General features: G+C 44.6%; 1 protein-coding gene across 1 annotated transcript in view; it reads right to left on the reverse strand.

Moving 5' to 3' along the window:
* PLPPR4 (phospholipid phosphatase related 4) overlaps nt 1-18,239 on the reverse strand; it is a 278,566-nt gene extending 260,327 nt beyond the window's left edge. Inside the window, exon 1 of the mRNA XM_086954653.1 lies at nt 18,022-18,239. Coding sequence (XP_086810779.1) covers nt 18,022-18,099 — 78 coding nt within the window. The 5' untranslated portion in view covers nt 18,100-18,239. The remainder of the gene's footprint in view (nt 1-18,021) is intronic.
* Between the last annotated feature and the right edge of the window lie 643 nt (nt 18,240-18,882).

The raw sequence follows: 18,882 nt of genomic DNA on the forward strand, positions 1-18,882 counted from the left end.
GTTAGTCTGTGATGGCTATAATAGGATGACTGACTTCTTGAGTACATGGAAGAACATGAGACAGAACATCTCTAAGGCATGTTGTAGGTATTTTAAAACACACATGAATCAATATCAGCCTTTCTCAAGCAGGAGCTGAATTATTAATCGCTGAACGTTGAAGTGTGTTTCCCAACAGGCACTATGAAAGCGTGCCCTAGGGTTAAAGAGCAGAGTCAGTTGGAGTCGGCGTGCTTAGAGTCTGAGCAGACACCCAGACAACTAATTGATTATGCAGTTCTGCGTAGGCCCACAGCCATAGTAGTAGCAGTGCAGCTAAGAAGCCACCATTCTAGACCACGAGCAAGTGTTGACAATATTGCAGTGCCTTTTACTGGAGATCGCTTTCAGTAAAACTAAAAAAGGAGTTTGTAAAAAGAATGAATTTAGATAAACCTAACAGTGTCATGCAGAATTCAACAATAAACCATATCCAGACTTGGAATAGGGTTACTATAAAACAGCTACACAGAGCATAAGCAAATGTTTTCACTTAACAGTTCATTTCTTTTAAAGAAGACCAGTTGACGTGAACGTTTCAGTTGTTTATGTCTCAGCCACATGAGCAATGGTCATGACAGTGCACCACTCTTGAAATGAAGCTCAAGCTAGGACTTACTTTTGCCCCAGACCTGCATGTCCAGTATGTGTATGAGTATGAGGGGAGCAGAGGTAAGAACAGGGACACTGTCTCAACCCCTTCCTGAGGGTCACGGGGCACACAGTGGCTACTAAGCCCAACCGTGGTGTTAGAGGCCTTTTACTCCAGATGTCCCAGGGCCCCACCTACTATGGATCCTGAGCAACTGGGCCAAGTACCCCTTCAGCACTTGACTCTCAATGGGTGCTGTGGTCGAGCACTCAAGGCTCCCTCTGGGATGGGGGTGGATACGGGTCAGTGAACATGACTCATAACTCAATATACAAACAGTGCACACAAAAAAATCAATGCTAAGGCCAATACTCGCTTTTCTAAAAAAAGAAGCACAATATTTATAACTTTACACATGCAAAGGTATATGACATTCAGAGCAGTAACACAATCCGCCCTTGAGGTTGGGGCACTAGAAGTTAATCAGGCAAATGCCTGCCCCACCTGTGTGACATGTTTGGGGTTATTCCCCATTCACTGGTGGTCGAATCCAGTAAATGCAAACTTTTAGGCTGTACTCAATGGTTCTCCCTCTGACTATTTAGGAATTAGTCCAAAGTGTCTATGGTGCTGCAGCACCTTTAGAAGCAGGTTCCGCTTGGGCACCAAAGGCGTTGTTTCAATCTTACCCACTCTGGTGGTATGGCAGTGTTCATTGGTGTAGCGAGCACCTTCTCCTAAGGCACTTCTAAATCCAGATTCTGTAATGCAAAGTTGGGCCACTCGTGATGAACGTGGGAGCACCTGGCAGCGCAGGCTATTCCTCTAGAGCGCTGCTGCTGGTTGCATTCCAGTGAGCAGAGCTGCTCCCACTTGGGGGACACACAAGGTAAGTTGTGCTTCCCCCTAGCAGAGTGGGGGAGTACTGGTGTGACCGTTCAGCTCCTGACATGAGCTCCAATGAGGGTGCAATGTTAATAAAAATAGATCCTTAGGCTTAAAATGTGGGAACTCTTCCTAGCAGGGATATATCTGTGATATCTTGGAACACAGCTGGCCTAAGCACCAACAAAAATAAACTCTTATTTTTGAAAGAGCAGAGTGCAGATATAATTTGTTTACAAGAGACTTGGATCACAATGGATAGGTCTACTGAAGATTATATAGTGCTGAGCCTGCCTGTGCTCCACATAAATAAAGGACATGCTAAAGGAGGTATTGCTGTTATGCAAAGTACAAATCTTAGTTGGTCATATAAAGAATTTTTTCATGCTTCCAACTTAATTCAGGCGATTAAGATAAATTTCAAGGATGCCCAGGATCACTCAAACTCCCTGTTGATCGTAAATGCATATTTACCCCCTGATGCATCGTATTCTTCCCTATTGAAAGACCTATTTGTTTTTGTCTCCTCTACTTTGCAAAGGGGAGGATTGCAGGTTTTTAATGTTAGTTGGTGATTTCAATTCTAAAGTCTCTCCGCATAGCATAAAGGTATTCTCAAACACTGAAGAAAAGAAAGCCCTAAAAATCCCCACTGCCCAATTCCTGAATAAAAAAACGGCAGATAAAAGAGGAGTTCTTCTACTCGAAGATATGAGAAGCTTAGATCTTATAATTGCTAATGGGAGGTTAGAAAATGATATTCCAGCCAATTATACTCTTAAGGCCCCAACTGGGTGATCTATTATAGATTATCTAATTGTTTCTGCAGATTTCTTTTGTAATCTCATAAGTATGGAAGTTTTGGGAATTGATTTTAGCGACCATATGTTGATCTGCTCTAAATTTAATTCTACTTGTGCTAAGGTAGGTCCCAGGAACTTTAAATGCAGCACAGTAGGGTTTAATACAACAAATGGTAAAATTCACTGGAATATTCAAGCAACTGGTAAAGTAAAAGCAAATTTAACAGTTTTGTTAAAAGATCAGCAGCCTTTAGTAATGGCTGAGTGTGACTCTCCTCAATTTGATTTACTGGAAGCCTTTTTCCGTAACGTAGGTTCATCGGCTACAATATGTAAATCATTGCATACTCCAATTAATCGGAGATCATATGTTAGTCCAATGCTCACCTTAAATAGGGAAATAAATAAATTAGGGGGGCCCAGTTCCTGAATTTTTCTTTCAAACAAAGTAATTTAATAAACCTATGAAAGAGGGAAAGGCAGAGGAAAAAACATTCCTTAAAATATATAAGGGAAGACAGCGCATGGGTGCAGTTAAAAGAGGAGGCCTCAAAAAATAATTCCAACAAGTTTTGGGAAATAATCGTTGACTGCTGCGGTACAAGAGTGAAATCTAGCCCCATTCCTATTAAAGAAAAGGATTGGAAACTCCATCTGGTAGAACTCTACTCTGCGAATTCTTTTTCTACCAACTTTGTCCCCGCTGCACCTGACCCCTTTGAAACTCGTTTATCCAACTACTAACAGCCCGTCCCGACGTTGTCTGGGATGAAATGTAATGTGTGCAATGCTTGTAATAGTAAATCACAATTTATTGTAATATTTCACGGTATACAACATTTTTGGTTTCATTTGAATGTGGATGGAGAATAAATTGGATTAGCACATTGCCGGCCCTAGAGAGTGCGACATATAACTGTCCATGAGTGAAGCACTCTTGTCGTAAGTCAAAATGTTATGCGTTGTTTAACATTGATCTTGCACGTTTGTAACGTTTGCTGAATGCGTTTGTCCTCTTCTGCCTGCATTGTTTGTAAGAGCGTTTTCGAGATAAGTGCCTCCTTAGCTGTACCGTATTTGAAGAGCGTTCAGGATCGGTGCATTCTCAGTGGTAACCTTTGCAGCCTGTGGGTGTTGTGGAGTGGCTTGCTTATGGAATCCCCGAGATAGTTTTCTTGATGTGAATCTGTGTACGCTGCCAGTACCCTGCGTAACAGCGTGCTTGCGAGGGCTTGGCGTGTGTGATTGACGCTAGTATTGTGACAGCTTTTATGCCCCGCCTGAGCCCCAGAATAATTTCAAATAGTGCACTCTCTTATTTTGGCTGGTACGCTGCCTCGCTAGCAGTAATGGCGCGTGAATGTCAAAAGCCGCACCCATTATTTTTTTTATTTAGCCAGGCCCCTCTGACAATGCTGACACCCACACGTAATGGAGCGTGAATGGCACGCCCAGTGAATGGTGCGCTTGTGAAAGCCGCGCCCATTTGTTTTTGTTGTTTTTTTAGCCAGGCCTAACGCTGACGCCCACAAAGGACTAAATGTGAAGTCTTCTTTGACATGCCCATTGCTGACAGCACAGCGCCAACACCCACAAGGGACTACTTTACCCCTAAGGTTCTTTCACCTTTGTGATTTATATGGCGGGCAGCTGTATAGCCTATGTCCATCTGCTGTAACTCCCCTTTACAATGCTGTATTGGGTGTAGTGATTGGTGCTGTACTTCTTGAGCTTACCTGCCTTAAAGGTTTCAGCTCTCTCTTTATAATAGTAGTATGGATGTACATTCATTGAACGACATGGTTGGATTTATTAAAAAAATAGATTTTCAGGAGCCACTTTTGTGGGCCCCTTTTGTGGGCCACGTACCTTGCCTCATTGTTTAATTTTTGTTACTCTCAGGGGAAGACACCACCATCTTGGTTTGGAAGTATCTTAATCCCTCTGCACAAAAAGGGCCCTAGAACCCATCCGAGTAACTACCGACAAATAGCCTCATTCGATGCAGCGGTCCAAAGATCAGGGCTTGATCCATCACCGTTTTTTAGCTCACTGCACCATCCCAGCTCAGAACCTGGCTACATGCAAATTAGTCTGTCCCTGGCCAAGTGCATCATGGGAACAGGGCAGACCAAACTACCAAGCCAATTCTTATCCTGGAAAGGAAACAAGCTTCTGGGGACCGGTTTCTGGCATTACAGCCGTCTTCGGCCCGGCTTGCTTGAATCCTGATGGTGCAGTGAGCAAGGGACTCATGTCTGAGCATACCCTTCCACGCTTATGGTGGACAAAACGATTCAGAAAAGGGGGAGGTGATGGACAGAGTGTCTGAATTAAGCAGACCACTCCTACCCAGTCCAAAGATCAGGGCTTTGTAGTTGGTCTGCCCTGTTCCCATGATGCACTGGGCCAGGGTCAGACTGATTTGCATATAGCCAAGTTCTGAGCTGGGATGGTGCAGTGAGCTAAAAAACGGTGATGGATCAAGCCCTGATCTTTGGACTGGGTAAGAGTGGTCTGCTTAATTCAGACACTCTGTTCATCACCACTCCCTTTTCTGAATCGTTTTTGTCCACCATAAGCGTGGAAGGGTATACTCAGATGTGAGTCCCTTGCTCATTGCACCATCAGGATTCAAGCAAGCCGGGCCGAAGACGGCTGAAATGCCAGAAACCGGTCCCCGGAAGCTTGTTTCCTTCCCAGTATAAGAATTGGCTTGGTAGTTTGGTCTGCCCTGTTCCCATGATGCACAGGGCCAGGGTCAGACTAATTTCCATATAGCCAAGTTCTGAGCTGGGATGGTGCAGTGAGCTAAAAAACAGTGATGGATCAAGCCCTGATCTTTGGACTGGGTAAGAGTGGTCTGCTTTATTCAGACACTCTGTTCATCACCACCCCCTTTTCTGAATCGTTTTTGTCCACCATAAGCGTGGAAGGGTATACTCAGATGTGAGTCCCTTGCTCATTGCACCATCAGGATTCAAACAAGCCGGGCCGAAGACGGCTGAAATGCCAGAAACCGGTCCCCGGAAGCTTGTTTCCTTCCCAGTATAAGAATTGGCTTGGTAGTTTGGTCTCCCCTGTTCCCATGATGCACTGGGCCAGGGTCAGACTAATTTGCATATAGCCAGGTTCTGAGCTGGGATGGTGCAGTGAGCTAAAAAACGGTGATGGATCAAGCCCTGATCTTTGGACTGGGTAAGAGTGGTCTGCTTAATTCAGACACTCTGTTCATCACCACCCCCTTTTCTGAATCGTTTTTGTCCACCATAAGCGTGGCAGGGTATACACAGATGTGAGTCCCTTGCTCATTGCACCATCAGGATTCAAGCAAGCCGGGCCGAAGACGGCTGAAATGCCAGAAACCGGTCCCCGGAAGCTTGTTTCCTTCCAAGTATATGAATTGGCTTGGTAGTTTGGTCTGCCCTGTTCCCATGATGGCCAGGGTCAGACTAATTTCCATATAGCCAAGTTCTGAGCTGGGATGGTGCAGTGAGCTAAAAAACAGTGATGGATCAAGCCCTGATCTTTGGACTGGGTAAGAGTGGTCTGCTTAATTCAGACACTCTGTTCATCACCACCCCCTTTTCTGAATCGGTTTTGTCCACCATAAGCGTGGAAGGGTATACTCAGATGTGAGTCCCTTGCTCATTGCACCATCAGGATTCAAACAAGCCGGGCCGAAGACGGCTGAAATGCCAGAAACCGGTCCCCGGAAGCTTGTTTCCTTCCCAGTATAAGAATTGGCTTGGTAGTTTGGTCTGCCCTGTTCCCATGATGCACTGGGCCAGGGTCAGACTAATTTGCATATAGCCAGGTTCTGAGCTGGGATGGTGCAGTGAGCTAAAAAACGGTGATGGATCAAGCCCTGATCTTTGGACTGGGTAAGAGTGGTCTGCTTAATTCAGACACTCTGTTCATCACCACCCCCTTTTCTGAATCGTTTTTGTCCACCATAAGCGTGGAAGGGTATACACAGATGTGAGTCCCTTGCTCATTGCACCATCAGGATTCAAGCAAGCCGGGCCGAAGACGGCTGAAATGCCAGAAACCGGTCCCCGGAAGCTTGTTTCCTTTCCAGTATAAGAATTGGCTTGGTAGTTTGGTCTGCCCTGTTCCCATGATGCACTGGGCCAGGGTCAGACTAATTTCCATATAGCCAAGTTCTGAGCTGGGATGGTGCAGTGAGCTAAAAAACGGTGATGGATAAAGCCCTGATCTTTGGACTGGGTAAGAGTGGTCTGCTTAATTCAGACACTCTGTTCATCACCACCCCCTTTTCTGAAAGAAATCTTTGGTGGCATTGGGGGGAAATATTCCCTATATTGTGATTTCTCTCTGGCACTAAAACTCTTCTGTGTACAGGAGGAATCAGTGATTACCCTTCCGCCATTAGAATTTAAATCCTTTTTAAAAAACATAATTGGTAAGATCACCTTTAATAGAGATATTAAGTTCTGTAATACTAAAGAGAGATTAAAGATAATAGCCAGTACAAGCTCCCCGAGAACTTCCCAGAAATATTTATCCTGGATCCTAGAATACGGAATTTGACGTTGGCTCTCTTTATATCACATGAATCTTTTACCTCTAAATGATTTAACAGTAAACTGGTCCCAGAACATGAAAAATGGGAAAAAAATATTTTTAGTGAGCATTCAGCACCAGGATCATGTCTTGATTGTCTGTCCCACATTGGTCTTAAGTCGTCGTCACTGGCTTCGGCCAATGTTTTCACAAAATGGTTTTAAGGATGTCGCTGCAGCACGCCACTTTCTCTTTTGCCAAAAAAATAAAGCTGTCTGTGTAAAATTATTCAACTTTTTCAAGGAGTTTATGTACATATTTTAATCTTTTACATATACTTTTAAACGGCCTGTTACCCCTGAGCCTGTAATATGTAGTCTTAATATTCTCTCCTTTTCCAAAATGTATTTTGCACATGTATTGGCTACGACTTATTTGCTCTTTGCACAACTGGGATATGTTTTGTTTTTCGCCCACTGTCTTGACCCTTCCGTAACACAACTGTTTTTTTAACTTAACTCTCTGCTGAAGCCGGAATTTTTAATTTTACATTGCTCATGAACTGACAGCTACCTAAACGCTCTTTGCACAATTCAGGATATTATCTGTTACCTCAATCCTCTTGCTGATAATCCCAAACTTTATTTGCCAAAACTGATATGTGCTGAAACATTTGTACTTAGAGTTGATGTCATTAATGCATTTCTGCATGTTTTATAATATTTTATGTAATAATTTGTATGTATCCTTTGAAGTGGATCTCATTGGAGTTCCAAATTGTTACTAAATATTGAACTGAATTCAATTGATGGTGCAATGTCCTCTGCAGCATATTGGTGAACCTCAGGGACTTTGTCAGGTGCAGATTACGGTGTAGGGACTTGACCCACTGGTCACAGCAGTACTCCTTAGGTCCAAGTGTTGACCTGAACCCTAGGCCAAAGTGGTACCAGTGCCTCCTCATGGTGTAGGGAGTCACCGATTTCAGCAGTCACAAGTCCTGAGTTCTTGACCCAAACTCAGTTCACTGGTAACTCCCCTCTGGCATATGGGGTCACTGCGGCATGGCGGAACGGCTTGGTGCTTACCGCTGAGTGCTTCTGATGCAGCTCAGATCATGAAGCCCTCCACTGGCGTAAGAGTGTTGTAGAGCTGATCCTGCACACGGGCAGCAGCCCCAATGGTGCGCAGCCTTACACCTCACTCAGGGAATATTTATGCAGGGCTCTTCTAAACCTCACTCCCTCCAACACTCTCCTCTCCCTCACAGGGAAAAATGGTCTTGGCAGCGAGTAATGATGCTCGAAGTGCCAGGACAAATCATCTTAGTGTCCTGGGTGATGTCCCCCCACCCAGCAGGGAGACTAGCAGGGGCATTTGTCACAGGCAGAAGTCTTGCAGAGCTTCCCCTTCTCTCACAGTCCATGTGACCGCTTGACAGAAGACACATATTTTGAACTCAACTTCCCCTTCTAGTAGTCCTTTGCCAGACACCTAATGTGATTTAGAGTCTGAATCACTTAAGGTTTATGTTGGTGTTCTGCTTCTGCTTCTTTTGGAGTGGAAACTTATTTCTTTCTTCTATCCTCATAAAAGATGTATGTTACAGCAGCATGACTCCAAAGCAGATTGACTCATTACACAATCCATGGTTCATGACCAGAATTCACACCGTTGTGTCAGCCACAGTGCATAAAACTGCCTTACTCTTTCTGATTCTCTGATCAGCCCCATCTCCCTTATGAAAAGTGTCCAGACCCCTCCTTGTTATCTATTACTGAATAAAAGAGTAACCCTCTTTAAGTACAAAAGAAGCCTCTCCCCTCCCTCCAGTGTGTGTGTCCCTCCCAGCTCACAGGAATGCAGCAATTCACAATCCTCTTCTCCTCATGTCATCACCAAGCAGGTCTGAGCCTCCTAAAATGGAGTTCAGGGTCCTCCATATAATTCACAATTGCAGGCATGTTTACTCTACATACACTCATAACATACTTACGGTCTCGCACTAATATCTCTATGCATTGTACCATTGCATGTACACATGCATGCAGCACACACACTCTGTCTGTGTGCACACTGCATAACACTTCACGATTCATGTATTGTACTTCATGCAAGCACACAGATACCCAGTATGTGGTTTCCCTGTGCACGCACAGCACTACACCTCTCATGTAACATATTTCTCTCAGGCATACACACATCCGGCACATGTATTGTCCACACATGCACTACACAGCACTGCTCTATTTCTCTATTGCGCCCTTCCCACACACATACCACCAACACAGAGTCACTACTCCTGTGCTGTGCAGCACTCCACGTCGACCTGATGTTGGGCCAAGGGCGAGTTCAGCACACAGCAGTGGAACTTGTTGAAAGGTGAGTGAGCCAGTAGATACAGGGTAAACAGATACTGTTCCCTACTACTGATCACTAAACGGTATGCTGCTACCACCCCACTCACGCTGCTTGACTCCTGGTGAAGGAGGGAGCCTTCCACTACTATGAAAGTAGTCCTTTGGCCATCCTTCCTGGTCCAACAAGACCACAGTCTGTGAGACAGGCCTATGTCATGATGGACATGCATGATCCGTGCATGCCTATGACAAAAAATCCAGCATTACGGATCCAAACAATAGTACAGCAGGACAAATGGTGTAAGGGTGCTTGCTTTTACCATACAGAGGACTTTTCTGTCCCAACAGATGCTATATTATAATGATTAAATTTTGATAGGGCTATGGGTGATAAGAAACCACAACCTGACCTCTAATGAGAGCTAAATCCAGCCATCAGGTCCCCACTTTCTCCCTAAGAAAAGCTAAACCCCATAGGCTCAACCAATGGAAGGAGAAGGTGGTTACCCATACTGGACATTAATTATGCTGCAGCAATTGCTGCCTTTGCATGCCCCTGGCCTCAATGCTGCTTCTCTCTTTCTTTCGATCTGACACACAGCAGCCTCTTGCCTACATCTTGGTACCTACATGTCTTCAAGGTTACAGTCGTTGAGGCCATATGCAAGCTCAGGAGCAAGACGGCTGCAGGCCTAGTGCTGAGCCTTGTCAACTTTCTGGACCGGGGAAGTCTGACAAGATGCAGACCACTGCTGGGATCAGAGTATAAACAATTTACTGGTGGTGGCTCCGAACATGGTGGAAGTTACATGCAATTACTAGCTCCTTTCTCAATTTCACAGGTAATTTTGGGAGACGGAAGAAATATATTTCATGCCATGTGTTGTGTTGGTTTTTATGAATATTTGTGTGCCTGTATCAGTGTGTTTGTGCACCTATGTGTGTGACAGTCAATGTTCCTTCTAATTTTTTTCCTCTGTGTGTGGCAGTGGAGGGTCTCTGGGCACTGCAACCATGGCTATGTGCGCCAGGAACCAAACCGCGAGTGTCTGCGGCGCAAAATGGCACTCAAATGTTTACTTTCAAAAGTGAAAAGATGGTGCATTTTCACAAACACAGAGCCACAATAAGGGTCTTAAGGGCAGTTTGCAAATGTATTGTATTGCCTGCATTTTCATTGTTGTGTCTCTGACTGCTGTTGTCTGTCTTCCCCACTGCCTGTACGTGGTCCGTGCCCCTTTTTCTTCCCTCTGTTTCCCTCGCTGTCTCTGTGCTCTCTCTGCCTGGTCTTTTGTTGTATCTTGAGTCTTCCTGCTGCTCAGATAGAATGTCTGTGTTGTGGAATGTTGGATGGGTGGAATGCGAGTGGTTTATGAATGTCAGTTGGGTGTGGGCTGAGCAGCAGGACAGCTGCTCCTGATGGGGTTATCATTATATCTTAACATCTTAACTTAATAAAGTAACTTAAATAATCTATCTGAAGTATCCATCTTCTTTCTGATTACATCATCTTTCCTTCTCAACCCCTCACTGTCCGTGTCTCTGCCCAGTTTTCCCTTCTGTTCCCCTCGCTGCCCCGTGCCTCTCTGCCCGTTCTGCCTTCTGTTATTAGCTGCCCTTATATTTCTGTATTCTGCCTCTGTGCCATTAGTTTTTTGTGCCCGTCTGCCCTCTGTGCCCCTCATTTTTGTGCCCCTTTTGCCTTCTGTTCCACTCGTATTTCCCTCGTTTTTGTGCCCCTCTGCCCTCTGTTCCACTCATTTTTTGTGCCTTTCTGCTCTCTGTTCCACTTCGTTTTCCCCTCATTTTTTGTGCCCTTCTGCCCTCTGTTCCACTCGTTTTTTGTGCCTTTCTGCCCTCTCTTCCACTACATATTCCCCTCAATTTGTGTGCCCTTCTGCCCTCTGTTCTACTCGTTTGTTGTGCCTTTCTGCCCTCTGTTCCACTCTTATTTTGTGCCTTTCTGCCCTCTGTTCCACTTTGTTTTCCCCTCGTATTTTGAGCCCTTCTGCCTTCTGTTCCACTCGTTTGTTGTGCCTTTCTGCCCTCTGTCCTACTCATTTTTGTGCCCTTCTGCCCTCTGTTCCACTCGTTTTTTGTGCCCTTCTGCAATGTTCCACTCGTTTTTTGTGACTTTTAGCCCTCTGTTCCACTCGTTTTTTGTGCTCTTCTGCCCTCTGTTCCACTCTTTTTTTGTGCCTTTTAGCCCTCTGTTCCACTGTTTTCCCCTCATTTTTTTTTGTTAGGGACCTTATATTATCTGCTGCCACAAACTTCGTTCTGCTACTGCTAACACTTTCAATGTGCTGCTATGGCAAGACATTCAAAGCAGGGACGTATCTCAGGCAATCTTATCTGAAGACAGCCTTGGGGGATACTAAACTATCAGCGATCTGGGATATGCAACTCGGCCACAATGCGTTCAAAAAACTGGTTTGGAAAACTGTTAAAACTCTTTCACTACTAGAGGACAAAGAGTCATTTGCTAAAAGAAATCATGCATGGATGATCATAAACTCATATAAATCCCTGACACCACAACCATACTTTAGTCAGGGTTATTCCAAGATAATAAAACTGAAGTTTTTGAAATACAGACTAGGGGTTTTTCCCACTAGGGAGCATTTTCCACCATTGGCTCAGGAGCAATGGCCACGATGCCTGCACCTTCTGCAACACAGAGAAGGGCGATATACTTCATATGACTTGCCTCTGCCAAGAGCTTCGGCCAGCACGGCAACAGCTCTTAAAGGACCAGCTTAAACAGATAGGATCTCGCACTAGAAGGCAAGCAGTGCTGGCTTGCCTAAACCCTGCAAACACAAAACTGAACTGCAGGTACGTAAAGTTCCTTGCGCTAATTGAGCAGAAACTTTCAAAAAACATTACACAGGAAACATACAGAGGCTAACCAGAACTCAATGATACCTGCTCTTTTGCCTCAAAAGTAATGTATCTGGACATTAGTTCGGGCTTTTAATGCATGTTCTTTTAATGACGTTTTAATGAATCAATTTTTCTTATGATATTTTAATCTGTTTTGTAAAATGTTTGCACTGGTTTTAATTAACTATGCATAATAAAATCACCTTACATTACCCTCGTTTTTTTGTGCCCTTCTGCTCTCTGTTCCACTCGTTTTTTGTGCCTTTTAGCCCTCTGTTCCACTGTTTTCCCCTCGTTTTTTGTGCCCTTCTGGTCTCTGTTCCACTCGTTTTTTGTGCCTTTTGCCCTCTGATTCACTTCGTTTTCACCTCGTTTTTTGTGCCCTTCTGCCCTCTGTTCCAATTGTTTTTGTGCCTTTCTGCCCTCTGTCCCACTCGTTTTTTGTGCCATTCTGCCGTCTGTCCTACTCGTTTTTTGTGCCTTACTACCATCTGTGCCACTCGTTTTTTCCTTGTGTTTGTGCCCCTTGTGCCTTTGGTGCCACTCATTTCAACAGCCGCTGTGGCCTTTTGTTTAAGTATTGCTGTTAATCAGAGCCCCTTTACGGGCTCCGATTAACAGCAATACTTAAATAAAACGACACAGTATGCCCAGCGCATTGATAACAAAAGCATAGAGACAGTTTCTAAACACAGCGTGTACTGTCTCTACGCTTTTGTTATTAAAGCGCGGGCAGACTGTGGCCTTTTGTTTAAGTATTGCTGTTAATCAGAGCCCGTGAAGGGGCTCTGATTAACAGCAATACTTGAGCAAAAGGCCACAGTCTGCCCCACGTTTTAATAACAAAAGCCCTGCCTCGTGTCCCACATAGCCCAAGCGCTGCTAACGCCACAAGCCCCACCAGCCCACCCGCACCTTACCAGCACTCCTCAAGCCTGCTCCGCCACCACCACCATGAAAAGTGCTTTATGTTCGCGCCGCTCGCCTCTTTCAATCGGCCAGCGGTGCGACTTTCTCTAGCAATGTCCTGTGCCCGCGCACCACACAAGGTGGTGCGTGCGGACATCAGGGGAGGTGCGCGCATGCACGCGCCCTAGAGGGAACAGTGGTGACAGTGTGTATGCATGTGCATGTATTTACATATGAGTAAGCATTTTAATAAGCATGAATGTTCACAAAAGTGTTAGTATGTATGCAGATATTTGTCACAGGAGGATATCTTTAAATCAATTGTATCATTTGCATGTTTGCTGTCCTTTCGCATTATGGTCATTCTGACATATTATGCCCCCTTGTTGCATGCCAACAGCCCCCACTTGACATAATGGAGGCCCTAGCAGGAATATTGTGGCCACAGCTAGCATACTGATGGTCCTAAAATATTGTGCGCGCAACATTATGGTGATATGGAATCTTGTGAATCTATTGGTAATTATGGCCACCCCTCTTCACAATGGTGGCTACTACAGTCATATTGTGACAATAGTTGACATTATGTGGCCTTTGCATAATATTACTCTACTTGACATTATAGTGGCCTGGTGCATTGTGTCACCTTGGGCGCAATAGGGGTCACACCAGGCATTATGGATAACCAAGCACCAGCAAAAACACACACACACACACATGTACATATTCACCCCTGTTGATTGTCTGATAGAATATCTAAGCTAAAAATATTGTGTGAACACAATATCATGTCAAAAATATCGGAGACGAAAATATCGAGAAGGTAAGTGCAAATAGCTAAGTATATATTTATTATTCTTAGCTCCACATCTACTTACCGTGAAGATATATATAGTCACTGTACATGTATGTGGAGATATGTATAGTAAAACTTTGCTTACCCAGAGAAACTTACCTTCACAATATATTTGTCCTCAATATTCTTGACACAATATTTCGTGCACACAGTATTTTTAACTCGATATTTTGCCCAAATACCACATATTGCCCATCATTTTACAGAGTAGCAAGGAGTGATGGCAAAAAAACGGGATTTGTGTACATATTACTGTTTGCTCGAATGTTGATTTTATTGGTGCAACTGATATGGACCTGACTGCATGTGCTTGTAATTCCTCATTTATGCAGTAATTGTATTCTCTCATCACAGAAGTACAAACCAGTGGGGTTTCATTCCTCCTGGATGCTGGACTTGTGATGTAGCACTAAAGCTACCCTTTTTATGAGGACCTAAGAGTGATACACAGAACAGCCGGGGGCCTCAAACTTACTCCGGTGGAAATCCTGAACCAGGTGCAAAAAGGAGTTTGCCCATGAATCGAGATTGAGGGTTTTGACAGAGTGAATTTCACCACACGATTTACACAGGGTAGAAACTGGCAGAATTTGTACGGATAAACATGCAAATATTCTGAGTTTCACGCCTCAGTTGTGAAGAACTTGGAATAATGTGGTAATATCCCAAGCTGGAAAAACTGTACCCTGCAGTATTGGTAAATTCAGGTGTGAAATTATTACATCAGTTTACCAATGGTGGTTAACAGAGCCCCAGAGTACTAATGGCATCAGTGAAATTCCTTTGGTAAAAGCACGGAACAAAGATTTGAGCACATGCGGAAAAGGCACTACAATACCCATCCGTTAGGGCTCGTATTGCTGCAAAGAACTCTGGGAAGTAATACCTAGAAGTAAATGATAAACATTTAACTAGGAACTAACTTTCCATTTTGTGCTGTGTGCCAATTGGGCAGTGTTGTGACCAGTCTAAGGAACAGAAATATGTGAGAGGGTTACCCTACACTCCTTTCGTTTGCAATACACCACAGCGCTTTGTGCATCTGACTAGATATATTAATTGACAGGCTAAATACCCTTCCAATCTTGTCCGCGTCAACTAATGACCTATAAGAGCTTAACATCTCTGAGCCTATGGGTTTCAAGATTTCTGTCACAAAGAAAGAGTGGAAACTAAAGGTGGTCTGTGTTTCTGATGTGCCTATTGGCTAGCTTGTAAGTCAGCATTTATGTTGACAGTGTTGTCGCCTTCTCTGAATCATGTCAGCATTACAATTCCGGGGAAAGGGACACGCCCCCTGACGTTGAGCTACACCGCCGTGGGAAAATATCTGCCATTGTCCTAAATCCACGTCTGTGCTGTTGTATCTATGGGTGCAAATAGGCCATAGTACTAAAAGTAAATTAACAGCGAGTTACATTAAAAAAAAATCTTAAAATGCTATAATGTCCTTTTGCTGTTTGACGCGTGGATTAACTACGATTTCAAGATTTCTGTGTGACAGCTGACATGATATTTCAAGAGCAGCTCATTAAATAATACAGCTGAGCAAAAGGGGGAGGGATTCCATGTTAAATAAAGTTCTCCTGAAGATAGACGTCATTAATGATTTGTGTCAAGCCAATTCGAGAGAAGAACCGCACTTCATAAGCTCCACAATGCGGGTAATGAAGGAACTTCGGCACCCCCGCTACCAGTAACTAACCCAAAGGGGCACAGCGACAATGGCATAAATTAGAAGATTCCCCTGTGGTCAGTGGTTCATGGTTATAAACCCACGATTTCACAGGGCAAGAATGCCCACATGGGCAGGTACAGTTTTAACATATGCAATGGGCATTTTTAAAGAGACGTGAACGAATATCGACATTTCTCCACCAGGAACTGAATTTTAATTTGCTGAAAGTGGAAGTGTTTCCCCAACAGACATTTGCCAAGTGTGCCCCTAGGGTTATAGAACGTGCCAGCTGAAGGTGGTGTGCTCTGAGTTCAAGAAGACCCCCAAACAACTTGTTTAATGTCTATCTAGCTTTGAACCGCTAAAACAGCTCTAGGGGCTCGCATATTGGGGTGACAGCCTGATGTGTGGGGCCTTCCTACTAAATAATATTTCGTTCTACACCAGCACAGAGGACATGGGTCTACTTGTAGCTTCTTTTATCAGAGGACTCTACAAACAAGGGTGTCAAAAATCATGACCTTAGATAAACTCGATATTGATATGTCTACTCGTGTCATATCACATACCCGAACTTGAACCAGGGACATTGGGCCATACCACAGGGTGCAACAAAAGCAGATAATTCCACTTTTTCATTGGGTTGATTTCATTAAGATAAAATCCCAGTGTCTGTGAAACCTTATTCTGTCCCTCAGCTGCAAGCTTCACGCCCCTCGCTGGCTCACGTGCTTATTTGAAGAGCCCTTGCACCACAGTGTATGTGACAACCTCCCCCGGGGCGGCCAGGGTATATGGCCGCCCAGTGCCAATCCCAGTGCTATGATGCCAGTAACCTTCTTAATACATCACAGCCATCTTAGGCAGTATTTAAAACTAATGAGTAATAATTAAGGCCACGTGCCTTCCCCCTTCGTGCAGTTTGAGCCGGGACTCGTCATTACTGAGCTGCTGGAAGTATCAGGCACAAGTGGTCTGCCCACTTTCCATCCCAGCTGTATTTCCAAGAAATTGAATGCAGTGTGTGATCTATTGTGTTCACAGAAGAGTCAGAATGTAGAATCCTGAAAATACTGAATCGTAAAATGAGGAATACTTAATATACACTTAATCAAAATACGAATAATATGTTAGAATAGAATTACAGGACATATAACGAACAAAGACATAAGTATGCCTCATTTGGATTCTCCAGGCTGTAATATAGTGTAAAACGAATTAAAAAATAACACAATAAAATAAAATAAGAGACATTCATCTTTAGAGGTAATGCCCTCTTTATGTTGATTAATTTATTGAGATCCGCTATAAAAAAAAGTTGCCATGAAATTGATATTTTTCATTCAATGTTTTAAGGATTTTTTTATAGGTATTCTACATTTAATGTCTATATTTCAACATTGAGCTATGTGCAGCCCATTCCTTTGATGCAACCTAGAACTGATTATTTGTCAATCCTCAAACAGGCATTCCAAATCCATGGCATGCACACTGCAAAACATGGGTAAAATTAGCAAAGCTCAACAGTTTGTCTCCCTACCGGTAGAAATGACATCCATTTCAAAGGGTCACATTGTGTTAGCTGGTTCAAATATAACATTAGTTCATCCTGTTAAAAATCAACGTATATGAGGCGCCTTGCTTCCTTATATACATCTGTGTGCAGCATGGAAGCTGAATCCACTAGGTACCACTGCCTTATAGGGCCGGCTTCCAATGTTTTCGATATAATGAAAAAGGAGGCAGTTTTAACCATGTCGCTACTAGTCCAAGATGAGCGGCATGCACACTTAAAGAGACATAGCAGGACAAACACGACTTCAATCTCCAGAGGAGATTGACTCCCCCATGAAATCCAGTTACTGGATAAGGATCACAACTGAACGAAAGGATGAAAGCCATTTTCTTCAATTCATGCATTTTGCAAAAAAACATATGCTTTTCAAGCAACTCGAAAATATGTAATATTAACAGAAGTCCTTCTCTTTTAGGGTCACGTCTCCTTTTTATCGGTCCAGAGAAGCGCACGCAATGCCCAATCTCTCATGTCAAATGCAAACATACGACTGAATGCAACAGCACCGTTTGTGCAATGTAAAAAAAGCAAAGTAAATCACGACTGTCTACATGCCAGGCATATTCTCATTTTGCCTGAATTGGTGCCTAGCTGCGGCATATCCTTTTTTCACAGATTACTCGTGTGTGCCTCGTAAACCAGAGCCCAGCTGATGCCTGCTCTCCGCTGAAACCCACAGACATCGCTGCAGACACTCACGTACGCGTGTGCAAATGCAAAGGCGCCTGCCGTGTGTGGTGATGCTTTGCACCACGACGGCATCGCACGCTGTACAGTTCGTGAATTTTCTGTCAACCTCGCGTTTGCCTCGCGCGCGGCGCTTTCGGCAGATATTGCAGCCATTTGCTTATTTCCAACCGTCTATATGTATTTGCCGATAGTCGCATCTCCGACCCGTCTCCCAACTTACCTCCACAAAATAAAAGCAGGGCAGCAGCGTGACACTGTCCTTGGTTACCCTTGCTTTCTGCCTCTCCTTCGCAGACATGGCTCCCGCTTCTCGGGGCTGGCCTTTCCGTCAGCTGTGGCCGGCGCTTCAGACGGGCTGACTCGAGTCGGAGAAATCCTTTGCCGAGCTGTGCTGTGTGCGGCTGTATCTATCATTCCCGGGAGCCACCTACGGCGTGTGCTGCATCCAGCTTTTTTCCTCCCCTCGCAGCAAATGAAGGACCCCGCGCTGTCAGAGGAGGAAATGCACAAATGGCAATGGATTGCACGCGAAACACATGCAGACCGGGCGTCCTCTCCTCTCTGCTGCTAAATGACTATTCATGTGTGCAGCGTGGGGCCGGAGCCTCCACGTTATACCTTGACTTGAGGCGTAGTGTTGTCCGTGTGACGTCAGGAGACAGAGCTACAGTGCATGGGGGCGAGCCCGCTTCCCACACAGGGGAACGAGCCTTCTATTGCCTGATGCGCTTTAGTCAAAAATCTCTAACTAGACAAGAGCCCCTCCTTCTCCCCAAATCCCCCCTCGGGGTATTGGCGTCCAGAGCCGTGACAGAACAGCTGAGCTGCTGTGCCTATAAAAATGACAGGGTGGCGAGGGCAGGATCCGATCTGCTTAGGGTGCATGGGATGGGGGTGGGGGAGGTGGGTCAGGGGGAGGTAGCCGCCAACGGAGGTTTGAAAGGCGAGCCACCTTAAAGTCCACTCCTGCCAAATGACAGAGGAGGTCTGTAAACTGACGATGGGAGCGAAAGGCGAGTGTACCGAAGGAGCCATGGGACAAGCTCACCAAAGATATGGGATGACAATGAGCGCCCAAGAG

Source organism: Lissotriton vulgaris, chromosome 1_1 (genome assembly GCF_964263255.1).
Source record: "Lissotriton vulgaris chromosome 1_1, aLisVul1.2, whole genome shotgun sequence".
Taxonomy (NCBI): Eukaryota; Metazoa; Chordata; class Amphibia; order Caudata; family Salamandridae; genus Lissotriton; species Lissotriton vulgaris.